Source organism: Micromesistius poutassou (genome assembly GCF_964030765.1).
Source record: "Micromesistius poutassou genome assembly, contig: SCAFFOLD_1171, whole genome shotgun sequence".
Taxonomy (NCBI): Eukaryota; Metazoa; Chordata; class Actinopteri; order Gadiformes; family Gadidae; genus Micromesistius; species Micromesistius poutassou.
Window position 1 is genome coordinate 1 of NW_028176945.1, and position 16,602 is coordinate 16,602.

The 16,602-nt window shown below is 45.9% G+C and overlaps 2 protein-coding genes across 2 annotated transcripts; both read left to right on the plus strand.

Annotated features, from left to right (window-relative positions):
• Positions 1 to 609: 609 nt before the first annotated feature.
• On the plus strand, positions 610 to 5,690 carry LOC311377449 (DNA repair protein SWI5 homolog). Its single transcript, XM_084491338.1, has 5 exons — positions 610 to 788; positions 1,682 to 1,730; positions 3,537 to 3,646; positions 4,013 to 4,107; positions 5,554 to 5,690. Exons 1-5 carry the CDS (start codon positions 697 to 699, stop codon positions 5,616 to 5,618), a joined length of 411 nt encoding a protein of 136 aa, XP_084347464.1. The 5' UTR covers positions 610 to 696; the 3' UTR covers positions 5,619 to 5,690.
• A 2,009-nt stretch (positions 5,691 to 7,699) lies between these two features.
• LOC311377447 (long-chain fatty acid transport protein 4-like) lies at positions 7,700 to 16,233 on the plus strand (the record flags this gene model as incomplete). Its single annotated transcript, XM_084491337.1, is given in 12 exon segments — positions 7,700 to 7,804; positions 7,905 to 8,042; positions 9,357 to 9,518; positions 11,701 to 11,911; positions 12,798 to 12,981; positions 13,553 to 13,711; positions 13,983 to 14,052; positions 14,146 to 14,237; positions 14,646 to 14,755; positions 15,230 to 15,416; positions 15,419 to 15,438; positions 16,107 to 16,233. Coding segments are annotated over 10 exon segments (1,321 nt in total), but the record flags the coding sequence as incomplete, so codon positions are not given.
• Positions 16,234 to 16,602: the final 369 nt, after the last annotated feature.

Genomic DNA, 16,602 nt, shown 5'->3' on the forward strand with positions numbered 1-16,602 from the left:
AGTGTAGTGAGTGTGGAGTTTAAAGGCAGAGTCAAATATAATATTTGTAGATCAGACATGTATTGTTCCATTTTGGATCCATTTTTGTTTTTTAATCAGAATACTAGTCTCTTCTTGAGGAAAGGTATGTCTTCAATCCAGGAGATCTCTTATCGTCCAACTGGATTTCTTTTTTTTGGATGAAAGAGCAGTGGAGATGGAAACGAATGTCCAAACTGGCTATAGTGGTACACTGGCGCCATATGGTGGACAAATGCACACATTGGCTTTACGTGATTAATGATCAATTACAAAAAATAAGTTAGACCTTGCAATTCTAAGATGTTCAGTAGCCTACCTAATAGGAATATAAACGTCTTAATAACAAGTAATAAAGTCATGTTACGCAAATTACTCATAATTTGCCTAACATGACTTCTACTCATTAAGTTAAAAAAGTATGTATGTATGTATATAAAGGGAAAGAGTTGGCAGATGAACATAAATAAATGATCAAATGAAAATAAAATCATTCGCAACTACCGCCGGATCACGTAGGCCTACGTCAACGTAGCGCGTCGTCAGAACAAGGACCAATCAGACCCTTTCTAGCCCTCCGTGGCGCGGGTTTCTTCCATTGTAAACAGTGACTACCAACTTCTGTAATATGATTTGAGACATGACGTTTTAATTAATGAACGGAACAATAAATGCAATATGAATCCAGAGCAGTCAGTCGACTGTGGTCCAACGAAGGGTTCCTGTTCGACGCCTGAAGGAAAACACGGGAACATGGGAGCTCCGAGAAGGTACGTTTGTAACTGTTAACGTTACTGTAGGACTACATTTGTATTAACCTCATTAAATGTTGTACCAAAAGGGTTGTGGCATATTCCTATTGCAGGAGACGCAGCTTAACATACGGCCAAACACATGCTGCCTGCATACACATTTTGAAATATTGGGATGTTGAGCTTGCTCTGCCAGAAGAGGGCGCTGTTACTCTACTACTAATTGGAGACGTGCTACAACGTTATATATAACTGTTGATGCAGCTTACACACAATTCAATACTTTTTTTATTAGCCAATAAAAAAGTCCAACCTCTTACTTTCACACACCAGAACTCGGTTCCTGTTCAAACTTGAACTCTTGCGTAATTGCAAAACTTTTGACAACTTAGATGAGTAAATGAGCAAGTGTATATAGAGTATCAGCACTCTATATTTTATGAAAATAGGCATATTTGTTGCCAAAATTGGCTTGTATTTAGTAATTGTCTAATATATATATATATATATATATATATATATATATATATATATAAATTATATTTCATATCAACACGTTGCATTATTGCCCTTTTTATGACGTTTTTGAGTATAATGTGAAACTAATCCTAACCTTCGTCTGCATAATTCCCTGCTTTTGCCTGTTTTAGCTCACATGTATTCTACTATACATTCTTGGAATCTTTGGAATGGCAAAGTGTGACTCATGTTCTCTGGCAGTTTGCAGTGTTCACTCCATGTCCATGAAACCACTTGGAGAGCACAGGACATGCAGCGATGCACCGCTAAGATCAAAAGGCTAATTTGGCATTGTTCCAGTTCTTCTGGAGTTCGTCCTTGTTTTCTCATTCCTCTCTCTCTCTCTCTCTCTCTCTCTCTCTCTCTCTCTCTCTCTCTCTCTCTCTCTGCAGGACTCCCAGTGCAGGCTTCAAGGCAGTGTATTCCTCCTTCAAGTCACCAGTGAGCCCAATGCCTCGAGTTTAAACCATTATCTAACAACCACCACATCACTTAAACATGTTTAGAGGTCTAGTAGTGGATAGCTCCCTTTTCTCTTTTCTAACACAAACGCAAACGTGTGTGTGTGTGTGTGTATGTATATATATATATATATATATATATATATATATATATATATATATATATAAGTAAGGAAATTTGTGTTTGGTTGATTATTTCTCTGTGGTAACAATGCTTTTTGGCAATAAATCTTATACCGTTGGAAAGCCTGTATAGTTCCCTTTCAAATGGTGCCCCATTTGTAAGGAACATGCACTTGTGGGATGAGCAGCAGAGCTGAGTATGTGGGTTGCGCCCATGAAAAATTTGCCAAATCTTCTCTGCCAATGCCAAAGAGCTTATTCTGCCATTGACTCGTTTGGTGTTTGGTGGATTGGATGATTGAAGTTTGAAGAAACTAGACATATTGGCAATTTAACAATTTATTAATTTCACAAACAGGAGCCTCAGTAGCGTGTGGAAGAACCATACACAGCCACAACAGCCTGGCACCTCCTCCTCATGCTGGTCACCAGCCTGGTGGTCACACACTGCTGTGGGATGGCATCCCATTCTTCAACCAGCATTTGTCGCAAGTCAGCCAACGTGGTTGTTTTGGTCACTCTGGCACGCCCAAGCTGATCCCACAAGTGTTTCATGGGGTTGAGGTCAGGACTGCAAGCAGGTCATTCCATCCTCTGCACTCCCACATTCTGGAGGTAGTCTCTGATAAACCCTGTCCTGTGGGGGCGAGCATTTTCATCTTGGAGGATAGAGTTTGGTCCCAGACTGTGGAGATATGGGATTGCCACTGGTTTCAGAATCTCATCTCTATATCTCTTTGCATTGAGATTGCCTCCAATGATGACAAGCCTCGTTTTTCCAGTGAGGGAGATGCAGCCCCACACCATCACACTGCCTCCACCAAAAGATATTATTCTATCGGTGCAGCAATCAGCATAGCGTTCCCCGCGTCTTCTCCACACTTTGACCCTACGATCCAACTGCCGTAGGCAGAATCTGGACTCATCACTGAACATGACGTTCCTCCACATGTTCAGGTTCCTGTAGAAGACAGCCCACGGCACGTGCTGACAGGGTGATGAAATGGTCTTCTTGGGGTGGCGTCTTCTTGGGACGCCCACTTCGCTGCCTGTCTTTGACATCCCCCATTATATGGAACTTGGCCTTCAGTTTGGAGAGGGTACTAGGGCTCACTCCAAATAATACCGCAACTTGGTTTTGCAGAACACCAGCTTGAAGTTGCCCTATCGCAAGGGCTCTATCCAGATCAGTCAAACACGGCATGCCGATTCTTGGAGCAGACACTTACTGACTGTAGCTGTACTTACAGTAGTAGGGCCCATGTTCACAGGTGCTGCCAACCAGGCACCTGATTGGCAGCACCTGGGGGTACCAGAAGTTCAAAACAAGTGTCAATAGCAACAGCAAAATAACCTGTTTGGCAATGGCAGAAAAGATTTGGCATCGGTGCAACCCACATACTCAGCTCTGCTTCTCATCCCACAAATGCATGTTCCTTACAAATGGGGCACCATTTGAAAGGGAACTATACAGGCTTTCCAACGGTATAAGATTCATTGCCAAAAAGCATTGTTACCACAGAGAAATAATCTACCAAACACAAATTTCCTTACTTTTTGTGTAAGTTTATATATATATATATATATATATATATATATACACACACACACACCATATATATATGTGTGTGTGTGTGTGTGTGTGTGTGTGTGTGTGTGTCAGGTCCAGGCAGGTGTCAGCCCGTGTGCAAGAGTGACCCCTGATGCAGAGGTGAATGACCTGAAGAGGAGACTAGGGGAGCTGGATGCTGAGATAGCCCTCCTGGTGTCAGAGTGAGTGCAGCTCTGTGCTCTAGTGGCTCCACCTTTCCTCCAGACTGGAGCCACACTGGGGGCTGGTGGTGGTGTGTGAATTGTGCGGGGACAGAGGACCGACCTGAACCCCTTCTTAATCATGGTAGATCACTGCGTGCGTGTATTCAGGGAGTGTGGACGTGAACCTGAATCTATATTTTAGGTGAGGCAGTGATTGAGAGCATTCTTAGTGAGATTGAATTGACTGAGTCTTAAAGTTAACTGTTCTGTTTCTTAAAGTAAAGTGATGCTAGCCCTTGAACTGGAGCAAGTTAAGGGAGTGATAATTCTTCATGTTAAGAGAGTGATGCATCTTCGTGTGTGTGTGTGTGTGTGTTCCTCCAGAGGGTACAGGTTGGAGGAGCTAGGACAGCACATTGACCTGCTCCATGAATACAACGACATCAAAGACATCGGACAGACCCTGCTGGGCCGCATCGGTACGTCTCTGTCCACAAGTAGAGTCACAAACGCTAGAACAACGCTGAGACTAGGCAAACCTATATCCCTTTCAAATGTCTTGCCTTCATTCGTGTGTGTGTGTGTGTGTGTGTGTGTGTGTGTGTGTGTGCATAAAAACGGGAAATCCTTCCTTATCGCTGTGAGTTGCCTTAAGAATTCTAAAAACCACAAGGGGACAAGTTGTGACATGCTGCCAGCTTATCCTCCTTCCATTCATATGATGACAATAAGGAAAGCTTGGACATCCGTTCATGAAACGTCCAATCAGTCACTGAGGGATGGAGTGAAATCTATCTCACAGTATTACTGCCGACCTGGAACAATCAAGCAATTTGTTTTCAGAAGAATGAACAGAGAGGACTTAAAAACAAACTGTGCAATTATGCAAATAAATGTGTAAATGACTCGGTACGGTGAAGTGGCTCACGGGCGTATGAATTACCAGTACTCATCACAGAGTGCATTCGCAGTTCACCCTGCATAAAGGTCACGGGCAGGGAAATATAAGACACAGTCTTATAAGGTAGGTGTGTGTGTGTGTGTGTGTGTGTGTGTGTGTGTGTGTGTGTGTGTGTGTGTGTGTGTGTGTGTGTGTGTGTGTGTGTGTGTGTGTGTGTGTGTGTGTGTGTGTGTGTGTGTGTGTCTTCCCAGGTTTTATATCAAACTAGGGTTGGATAATTGAGTGGTCTTCCGGTTGAATGTCTCTTTTAATTCGTCGGAAAGAGATGGGGTGACACTGACGACTTTGTGAATGGAAGTCGCGCTGCCTACCCGCTAACACGTGCGCACGGTCTCGTTTGACCCTCACACACACACACACACACACAAGCACAAATACACACAAACACACACACACACACACAAGCACAAACACAACCCCGCATGTGGACACTATCAGCCCTTCTTCTTGCTCCTCTTCTCCAGATACGTTGACAATCGACTGGTCTGTTGCATAGCGTTATTCTGCCGTGGGTCGTCCTGGGAGGGAGGGGAGCCCAGAGAGGGGGGCCTACAGTACCCCCCCCCAACACAACTCACTCTTTGTCTCCCATTCGCTCGTCGGCCTGTTGGCGAGAACTTCTTCCTTAGTGAAGGGACTCAGAAGACCAGTCCTACTGTAGTGTATCTTAACGGGCCACAATTTGGAGGTTACCATTTTATGGTATGTTTTATGTATGAAAATACACTCCTGAGTCCTCAATAAAACACAGGTCGTCATTGATTTGTGTGAGAAGAATCGTAGCGATGTTTTGTCCATGATAAGATTTCATTGTAATAACTTGATATAATAACCGTTATAACTGATCTAATAACGAAGACGGCACTAGACCGGGGGATGTGTGTGGACTTTTAAAGATTGTAAATACACGGCTGCTAATAGTGCCCGTGGCTCACTTCTGACCGCTACTGCTGTTGTTTCACAGCCGCCCTGAGAGGCACCACCACCAAGGATCTCTACGGACAGTTTGGTCTGGAACTGAACGACTGACAGGAGGACGATGGAGTGAAGAGAAGAGACTGCGCTGCTGCTGATGTTCACCATACCTCATGGGGAATGTACAGTGTGACTAATGACAGGACGGGAGCTTATGTTGTGTTGTAATGCGAACGACACTTACTCCGCATGACAAACGAGTTTATAGATCTGACTCATTATCAGACTTGTTCTCCGAGTTGAGGGGTTTGACCCCTGTGCAGAGAGCTTGATGGCTCGTATGGGGCAAGAGACCAGCCGGACCACCCACTTATGTGTCCTGTGTTATTATTATTATTTCGTGTTTGTTTAGATGGTTCTTAAGTTCTGCCAGTGACTCATGAATGTTCCCGAACTTGTAATGGGGCTGAGCAGCTTTTGTGTTTCCTGTTTGCAGAAGCAATGACACTAAAGCTAATCAGTCCCCTCAGCCTTCTGCGTGGTCCACAGGGCTGGTTTGTTTCAAACGGGCGAGAGCATGTTATCTCGTGAGTTAAGTGGTGTGAGCAACGCCTGTTTCTGTTGGGTTGGGAAAGTTGCTTTAAGCTGTGTTTTTATTTTCTGTACAACATGATCATCATCTGTGTGTTTTGTTTTATTTTACAAAGCAGATTGTTGAACTATGTTTGATTTAAATAAGTAATACTTCTTCACCCTCATGCAGATTTTTTTTCATATAGAAATTTTGTATCTGTTCTAATGTTTGAAATGGTACAGTATCTTCTTTGCTCTAAACTTTGATTGTAAAGTGACTCAAACGTCTCATATAGAACTTTGCTGGGTCACTAATTTGCTCATACTGGTGAAACAAAAAAAACACATGCAGATTTTGACTCATGACAACTTTCACCCGTAAACGGGATTCACCCAGCCTTCACCCCAAACCACCACCCGACCGCCGCCACCCCAAACCACAGCTCACATCCTCCTCTCTGCCCTGCGGCTGCTGCCTACTGCCTGGGACTCCCTGGCTTGCAGGCGGTCAAATGGCTAGGTATGCTAAAGTATGTATTATATTATGTACTAACTATTATACCCTTTTTTTCAATTTGCTAAATATTAGTGGATCTTAAAATGTGTTTGAATAACGAAATAGGAAAACGACTTCTTAGTTCAGTTTAATATTTAAATATTTCCTGCTAGAAAAAGCTGACGGAATCCTATGGCTTGAAGATGAATGGTCTCCGCTTAAACAAGACACATTAAACAATAAAATAAAATACGACCATGTTCTTCTCGTACAATGACCGTGTTCTTCACTGAGCTGTGCCCTCCGTCCAGCCGCAGCTGATAATGTTTCTACTGACGGAGCTGTTCCGAGACCCGGCCCGGTTATTATCAGTTGAACAGCCTGAGTGTGTGCTTTCACAATAATGCTGAGTGTGTGTGTGTGTGTGTGGCTGTGTGTCAGTTTGTGCGTGCGTGTGTGTGTGCGTGCGTATATGAGGGAGGAATTCTTCGGCACACCCGTGTGCCAAACCGTTGCTCAGGCAAACTCAAGTGCAAGCCAGAGACAAATTTATTGCTCGTATTTAAGTGCGTAACTTAACAAGTTAATGGTGTTTATTTCATTCAAGAGGATATTAATGTTTATCTAACCACTGCACCGTGTCGTTATTAATAGTGCGACATATTGTATTATTTACAATAAGATCGTTTTTATTTTATAATAACTGAAAGCAAGGTATTTCCTGCATTCACACGCGGACCCTCGCTGCTCTATTTCCTTGACATCTGCATTTGCAGCACATCTGTTGGTCATGACATACATGAGCGTTATGACGTGTGGCGGTCCTGGCGGAGTGGTGTGACTACGCCCCCCCCCCCATCAACCACCCTACCTCACACTACCGGAGGCCCCGTTTACCATTTACGACACAGCTATGCAGCAAGGCCTTGTCACTACCGGGTGGAAGCCACACCGATGAGCCCCGGTCATTATCGGTCGGCAGAAGCACGGCCAGCGTTTTCCTTTTTCCGCAAACCCCGCCCCGAGCGGATGCAATGTGCGAAACGCGGCAATTGGGTTGCCGCACGCTCCCGTCAGTCACCGCGTGTTCTTGACAGCCATTGGTCGACACGGACACGGTGGGCGGGCCCAACTAAGAAAACGATAAGGTCATTTGAATTACGGTGAAGGGATCGAGTTTATCTGGTAGAATGAATCAAAAAATGATATCGGTGATGACAATACGCGGATGGTGCGTATAGGGACAAAGTCTAACCGCGGGGGGGGCCGGAAGAATTGATATTTTGATCTCGTCGGCGGGAGGCTCACTTGTTGTGCGCGTTTCTGTCCAGCGAGAGCCAGCGAGCAGCAGAGTAGCGGCGGAGGCGCGGCGGACGAGGCCAGCAGATAAGCCGATCAAGGTGCTCTCTTCCCTCCAAACGACCACGTCGGACCTTTAAAGTGCTGCTTGTGAGTGGGCGCTATACAAGGTGAGTGTTCAACTGTCAGAGCAGAAATATTGTGGGTTTCCCCCCCACCCCCACAGAGCAGCTGCTTCCCGCAAATAGAGGTCCTTTATTATTCCCGGCGTGCTCAGAGACGCCGTTCCCTCTTGTCCTCCCGTCAACCTTGCCCGTTCATGCCTGGGAGTACAGTACTGTCTCGGCATGTCGTAGACTGCATAACGGTGCACGGCTTGAGTATTACATTTTATGGCCAGTTTGTTGATAAATCATGAATGTGTGTGTGTGTGTGTGTGTGTGTGTGTGTGAGAGGGGGGCTGCCTCTGGTGGTTGTGAAACCCGGGGTCCACCCGTGCCATGCTAAGCCGCTGCGCAGTCGGTTGCGCATCTAGTCAGGCGTGTGTCTTCCATAGCTATAACCACCATCAAACTGTGCTTTACTATTTGAGCGGTTTTTTCTAGGTGTTTTCAAAAGCACAGATGGCCCCCTGGCATAGAGACAGTAGTGGACCACTGGTGGTTCCACCATAGGAGCCCAGTACTACCGCAATATGACGCCGCGCGGCTTTTAAATTTCCGGGTGTAGCGGCAGCTAATGATGGAGAGCTTTACGATGTGAAGTGGCTTGATCTAGCATCCCCATGGAGGCGAACCCATGCGATATAGTATGAGGCTAGGCCTAGCTATTCGCGGCTTAGATTTAAAGCGTTCACACGTTGACATCCTCATTAGGATGATGATAACCATATGTTTTACATTCCGAAAGCCCTTCGGCCTGTTGTATCATCATCGTATTGTATGCATACATAGAGACTGTTTGGACGCAATGCAAGGATTATTCGGTATTCACCGCGGGTATTTTCGAAAAGTGCTGTGGATACAGAATTGGATATTTGATCCTAGTGGCAGCTGTAGGCTCGTGTTTCAGCCTATCAGGTAGCACTGTGCCAAATATTCTCTCCTCTCCGTTCTCTTGATTTCCTGTAAGTCATATTAAGTCAGCAGGCCCCCCTCATGCTAAACACTCTGTTATAATGAGGCCAACAGAGTTGAACTGAGTCAGCAAAGTAGAGAGAGCCTGGATGTATGTGAGCACTACAGCACAACAGAACAGAACAGCCAAGGCATATTTTCTTTCTGTCAGACGGTTTCCAGAAGCACTTCTTCGACCACCACCTCAACCACAAGCCCACGCTCCTTTCGTAATCAAACTGCATTTCGTCCGGGGATTCGTGGTTACCTGAGCAAAACCGCCATGTCGTCAGATGCCGATCAGAGTAAATTATGCAGCCGTGCGCTCCAGTTACTCATGTGTGGCCCGCGCGCGTGTGTTTCCTGCAGGATGCTGCGACTGGCGTGCTGTGTGGTACTACTGCTGGCGCTGAAGCTGGTGGTGGGCTTCCCCTGGCTGCAGGTGGTCCCGGCCACCCTCATCTTCTACCTGGGCTCCGGGGGATGGAGCTCCCTGCGGATATTTTCCAAAACCATCAGCCGAGACCTCCAGTAAGGGACGCATGACAATACACAATACACCCCCCCCCCCCTCAGTGCTGCTTATCAGCCGGCTCGCTGTCTATTATTACACACTCCTGTCTATCTTGAGCAGGGCAAGAGGAAACTATTTGCCACAGGATTCCCAAAGTCATCAAAAGCTTTGTTTATAGCTGAATGCTTAGATTGGTAGAGAAGATTGTGGTCTTTGAGTGTGTATGTATGTATGTATCATGTCTATGTCTGTGTCTGTGTTTGTGTCTTTGTCTGTGTGTGTGTGTGTGTGTGGGTGTGTGTGTGTGTGTGTGTATGTGCATTTTATTGTTTTCTAATGACATTTGTGTTTGCCTAGCAACCAGAAGAGTGGCCTATTTCACCAGTAGCCCAACAGCCTCTCCCAGTGTATAACAAAGGTCTGCTAGGATATTGTTTTCAAGAAGAGGCGTGTAGGTGGGTGGAGGGCTGTCCTCTGACCTCGTGGAGGTCAACACATGTTATTAGTGTGTTATTAACCGGAGGTCCACATGTTACTGAAGTCATAACACCGAAATAGGGAGTTAATAAAAGGTGGCTATTTCTGATGTGGCGACGGCAGAGGAGCAGCAGTGATCTGGTGTACGATAAAACCGTCTGAACAACCAGAGTTGAACCTTAAGTAAACATCCCCTGAGTGACATTCCTGGTGGACGGCTGCGCTGAATACAGCCAGTTAGGCCATTATTATGGTTGACTAAAGTTTCCACTTCCTCTCCCCTGCCTGGCGGCGTATTTAGCAGCTAGTAGGAGGAATGGCTCTAAATCATTGCAGAACATTTTTTTTGTATATTTCATCATAGCATTTCATCATTTTAGCCCCGTTAACGAGAACCATTACAAAACTATGTATGTTTTAAGTGAAAGTAAAACGTTTAAACGGTGATGATGGGGTTAAAAGGGAAATCATTTATTTGTATGATATCACTGATATTATCTTGTGTGGATCTCATCCAGCGCCGCCTTTGAACCTTTTCATTATATGCTTGAACACGTTTCCAATTGGGTGGGACCTTTGTACAATAAATGTACAAAAGTTAAATGATCACTAATATCTTGCCACGCTCATCTCATTGTGGCCGTTATTAACCAGACGATTTGACCATGAGATCAGATGCTATCTGCATTTCAGATAGTCATCACTCCAAGCGACGTCTCCATCAAGCCACAACCTTTGCCCTGGTGGACCTGGGTGTGTCCATTAGTATTATACAACTCCAATCATCATTATGTCATTATCAATACAACAGATGAGGACACCTACACTTCCCTCTCTTTGTTGTCTGTTATTGATGTGATTGTTCAGCTGAAGGTTTAATGGAGGCCCAACATATCTGTTGACCTTCTGCGTCAGCTGGAGGTTTATTGTTGCACATATGTTACAACACATGTTACAACACACTATGATATCTTTATGGGTCCCTTGCGTTGCATTGTGGGTACTTTACCTTAGCTGTAGCGATTGTTGGTTTAGTCATTATGGTGTCCGCATGATTGTACTCGAAATGTTTGAATGGAAATGCATTTTTGTGATCTTGTGTAGCTCAGAAAGAGTATGGTAATAACCTATACCTTATATTTAAGATAACTTATATATGACTATTTATTCATTTCCATTATCTGGTAGTAACACTGCAGGGGAAAGGTTAGGTCAAACCATCCATGCTAAGCATGTATGCATTGTCAGACGATTAGGGTAAAAGCATCTATTGGTAAGGTAGTCATTTGGTATTATTTAAATACGTTAATAAAGGTAACACTACTGTTCTGCATAACACTGTGGAGAACAAGTTGTGAGTCATGTGCTACTCACTGGAGCTAATTAGCATTGTTAGCTATCTGACACTGATTATTTATTGTCTCTCTTGCGCTATCTATCTCACTATCCCTCTCTCTCCCTATCACTCTTTACCTATCTCTCTCTCTCGCTATCTCTCGCTATCTCTCTCCCTATCCCTCTCTCTCCCTATCACTCTTTACCTATCTCTCTCTCTCTCCCTATCTCTCCCTATCTATCTTTACCTATCCCTATCTATCTTTACCTATCCCTCTCTCTCTCTACCTATCTCTCTCTCTCTCGCTCTCTCTCTCTCTCTTTCTCTCTCTCGCTCTCTCTCGCTCTCTCTCTCTCTCTCTCTCTCTCTCTCGCTCTCTCTCTCAGTGCGGCCTTCGTCCTGCTGCAGGTGAAGCTCAACGTCCGACGTCACCTCAAAGAGAAGAACACCATCCCCAAGATCTTCGCCGAGACGGTGCAGCGCTTCGGCGACAAGACGGCACTCATCTTCGAGGGCAGCGGGGAGAAGTGGAGCTTCAGGCAGCTGGATGAGTACTCCAACCGGGTGGCCAACCTGCTCCTCCAGCGGGGCTTCAAGGTGGGCCGACACCCCCCGTAGCACGTAGCATGTAGCGAACCCATCACGATTATTTTGGTCAATATTGAAATCTCTGATTATTTTTGAGTTTGCAAACATGATGCATTTATTCATAATCTCTCTCCAAAAAAACACTTAGAAATTTCCCCTTAAAAAAAATACACAAAATGGTCAAATAGAAAATAATGTCCAGATATGTATCTATAATATATATATATATATATATATATATATATATATTTCTATAAAAAAATAGTTTCAACTCAATTATATATGTTTGGTGATCGTTTCACGCTAAAATCGAAATCGCAATCAAAATTCGATTAATCGGCCAGCCCTAGCATGTAGCATGTAGCATGTAGCATGTAGCATGTGGTACTACTCTGTAGATTGTGCTAGTCATTTGTTGATGTGTTGTCCAGAGAGGAGCCCATGTTAAATAGCACGCCGGGTCTTTTCAGGACATCTGTTGCCATTCCCTCCATCTGTTTACTCGGTTTGGCAAATGTAAGCCGGTTATTTACATCCGCCGTGAAAATATAGGATTTAGGGTAAGGGACTACACACTAAACGGGGAAGAAATGGTTCAGGTTTTTACTCACAAAAATGAGTCATTGGTCATCAATCATTCATGGAAATGCCATCTGTGAAGGCTTTTACTCTATTTGTATACATGTACTACTTTTATACTCCTTATTCTCTACGTAAGCCCCCAAAATGCACGTGATGGTTCTCAAAAAAAAAAAGAATGAAGAACAAGAGCCAATATACGAAAGCTAATTATATTTGAAATGTTTTAAAGTAAAGATGTTCCATCCATTCCTTATATCTAAAGCCCTCTGTTGTTTTTGTTGTCGTTGTTGTTGTGGTTGCGGGTGGGCTCCAGGATGGCGACGTGGTGGCCCTGTTCATGGAGAACCGGCCCCAGTACGTGGGCCTGTGGCTGGGCATGGCCAAGATCGGCGTGGAGGCCGCCCTCATCAACTTCAACCTGAGGCTGGAGGCTCTGGTGCACTGCGTCAGCATCTCCAACGCCAAGGCCGTGGTGTTCGGCTCGGAGCTCACCAGCGGTACGTCCGCCTGTGGGAGGGGGGGGGATATAAGGGTGCTCTGCTGGGTGGCCTGGTCGTCATTCGCCTGGTGGCCTCGGTGTGATGTCACAGGCTTGAAATCCTACCCGCTGTCTGGTGATGAATGTGTTGGAGGGATGGACGCAGAGGCAGCGGTCGTCTGCTCCTGAGCCAGCTTATCATCATCAGCCGTTACAGGAAACCTTGCACTGTCACTGTGCCTGCTGCACCCGTCCCTCCCTCGTGCTCAAAGTATTGTGTCAGAGGACAAACAAAAAGACAGACCGGGATGGGGCGGGTTCGTTATCGCGTTGACAGGAGGACAGGAAGTGACGTCACAGACCTCTACCCTTCTGACATAACGGAGCAGTTCAATGCACTTAATAGATCATTTATTATTATTATTATTCAACTTTATATTATATATATGTACAATGGACAGGTTCCGTAGTGCAGGTTTTCGTCCTCTGTGTCCTTAGTACGACAGTAGTCGACAGTGTTGGTCCTTGAGTGAGCCGTGCACGCTGTATTCTGAGATGTGACCTGAGTCTGTGTGTGCTCCGCTCTGCAGCCATGTGTGAGGTCCACGCGTCCATGGAGAGCACGGTGCAGCTGTTCTGCTCCGGGGACTGGGACCCCCAGCAGGTCCCCCAGGGGACAGAGTGCCTAGAGCCCTTACTGGAGGCGGCCAAGACCCACCTGCCCAGCCGGCCTGACCGCTGTTTCACAGGTCAGAGGCACTGTCAATCACAGGCCACGAGCCAATCAGGTGTCAGGGGTCAACAGTATCCCTCCTCAACTGTTACATTGGCCACGGAAAGAACTGGTCCACCTGGAATTAAGTTGAATTTGAGTCAAATGAATAGCAAATGTTACTAAAGAAACAATCCACCTGATTCATCACCCAGCTTTACAGGCTTAGTGATTAATAAGCTTTCGTTACGACCTACTTTGTACGGATGTGTTCAGATTGCACCAGTAATCCTTTGTGTGTTCTTCAGACCGCTTGTTCTACATCTACACGTCAGGAACCACAGGGATGCCTAAAGCCGCCATCGTGGTCCATAGCAGGTAGAGCTGGTCTGGCTGTGTTCGGTCCCATCGTGTTCTCTGTTCCTCACGGTGCTGTGTGAGGTACTGACCACTCCTTGTGTCCGTGTGCAGGTACTATCGCATGGCTGCCCTGGTGTATTACGGCTTCAGAATGAGATCAGACGACGTTATGTACGACTGCCTCCCGCTGTACCACTCTGCAGGTATAGTGTCTGTGTGGTGGTGTCTGTGTGCACATGTGTGTGTACCACTCTCTGCAGGTATACGGTGTGTGTGTGTGTGTGTGTGTGTGTGTGTGTGTGTGTGTTTGCAAATGCATGTGTACCACCCTTCGCAGGTATACTGTGTGAGTGCGTCTGCGTTTGTGTGCAAACACGTGCGTGCCAATTGGATTATAAGTGAGCGGTTGTATGTGTGTACCATGATGCAAGGATTGTGTGTGTGTTTCTTTAGTATTCTTGCGTGTCTGATACGACGAACTGAACTGATGAACTGTAATCATGAATATATATATATATATATACATTATTAAACGATGGAGGCCATCACTACATAGTGACACTCCCATAGCGACATGGCTCCCTCATTGAAGACCCTTCCCCTGTCTGCAGGTAACATTGTGGGCGTGGGCCAGTGCATCATCCACGGCATGACCGTCGTCATCAAGAAGAAGTTCTCCGCCTCGCGCTTCTGGGACGACTGCGTGAAGTACAACTGTACGGTAAGCTGGTGACGGGCCGTCCCGCAGGCCGCCCGGCCCCTCTGGTGGACTCACACTCTCATCGTCCAACCCCTCGAGTTCATGGCGCCGTACACAGTTTAAGATAAAACTGATTCAGGGCGGACATTTATAACTATTAACATTTGGAAACGTAACAATTTATAAAGATGCCTATGAAATGGCGTATGAATTGTCTATTGCCCGACGCAAATGACGAAATCCCAAAGTAATATTCGTTTCCTTTGTCTGATCAGAACTCAACGAAAGCACTCGTTTGATAACAGAGGGACAGCCACATTATTTCATATTCAAAGCCGTACGCCGCAACCAGTGGAAGATTTCACCGGATAAATTACAAATGATTCATTGTCGAAAATCCCCGCTCTCATTCGTTGCATTTTAACGAGCCAGTCGTCACGCGCCAATCGCTGTCAAAGTCAAAAGGAGTGACTCCTCGGTCTCGTCCTCTCCCAGATCGTCCAGTACATCGGGGAGATCTGCCGCTACCTGCTGAACCAGCCCCTGCGGGACACGGAGCGGCAGCACAGCGTGCGCATGGCGCTGGGCAACGGGCTGCGCATGTCCATCTGGGAGGAGTTCACCAGCCGCTTCAACGTGCCGCAGGTGGCCGAGTTCTACGGCGCCACCGAGTGCAACTGCAGCCTGGCAACTTCGACAACAAGGTGAGGAGAGGGCCGTGAGTGCTGAGGCTACGGGCCGTTGTACGTGGAGGAAGAAGAGACATGCAGGGCAACAGAGTTCAGGATCCCCTCTGGACGACGGCCAGGGGCGGTGTTTGAAAGAGTAGAACAGATGCAGTTTGAAGCTGCGGACCCATTCATCCAAAGCGACTTACAACGGTTTTAACACACCGACGGCGGAGTCAACCATGCAAGGCGACAGCCAGCTGGAGCAGTCAGGAGCAGTTTAAGTGTCTTGCACGGGGACACATCGACACTAGGAGGAGCCGGGGATCGAACTAGCAACCCGCTCTACCTCCTGAGCTAAGCCGGCCCAAGCTAAGCAACACATTGATTGGATGAAATGTAATGACACAAATGGTCAAGAGGCCAAAGTGAGGTTTAAATGAGCGTCCTTTTCTCTGGAGAGGACCAAGGAAAAAAGGGTGTATTTGTGTCTTAACCAAGCCTTGTCTTTCCCCTGGATCTGGTTATGGAAAATAGCGGTCACCATGTCTCGTTATTTCAAGCGGTGGCAGGATCGTAGAATCGTAAGAAATTATGGACAGCAAGGCGTTGTTTTGGTCCCTGTTTGATCTGGATACCTTGAGTTGACCGGTGAATCTGTAGCCATCTCTCACGTCAACAATGTGGTGTTCCTGTCCCACTAGACGGGAGCGTGTGGCTTCAACAGCCAGATCCTGCCTTACTTCTACCCCATCAGACTGGTGAAGGTGGACGAGGAGAGCATGGAGCTCATCAGGGGGCCTGATGGAGTCTGTATACCCTGTAAACCAGGTAGGATATACACCTTCATATATACCTCAAACCAGTACAGTCTGTATACCCTGTAAACCAGGTAGGATATACACCTTCATATATACCTTAAACCAGTACAGTCTGTATACTCTGTAAACCAGGTAGGCTGTATACCTTTATATTTATATATATATATATATATATACCTTAAATCAGTACCGTCTGTACAGGCTGTAAACCTGGTACTATATACCTTTATATATACCTTAATCAAAACGATTATCAACCATGCTCTCTCTCTCTCTCTCTCTCTCTCTCTCTCTCTCTCTCTCTCTCTCTCTCTCTCTCTCTCTCTCTCTCTCTCTCTCTCTCTCTCTCTCTCTCTCTCTCTCTCTCCTCTCTCTCTCT

Coding starts and splice junctions, on each gene's coding strand:
- LOC311377449 (XM_084491338.1), top strand. CDS start 697: ATGAATCCAGAGCAGTCAGTCGACTGTGGTCCAACGAAGGGTTCCTGT. Junction 1,731..3,536: donor ATTCCTCCTTCAAGTCACCA/GTGAGCCCAATG, acceptor TGTGTGTGTCAG/GTCCAGGCAGGTGTCAGCCC. Junction 3,647..4,012: donor ATAGCCCTCCTGGTGTCAGA/GTGAGTGCAGCT, acceptor GTGTTCCTCCAG/AGGGTACAGGTTGGAGGAGC.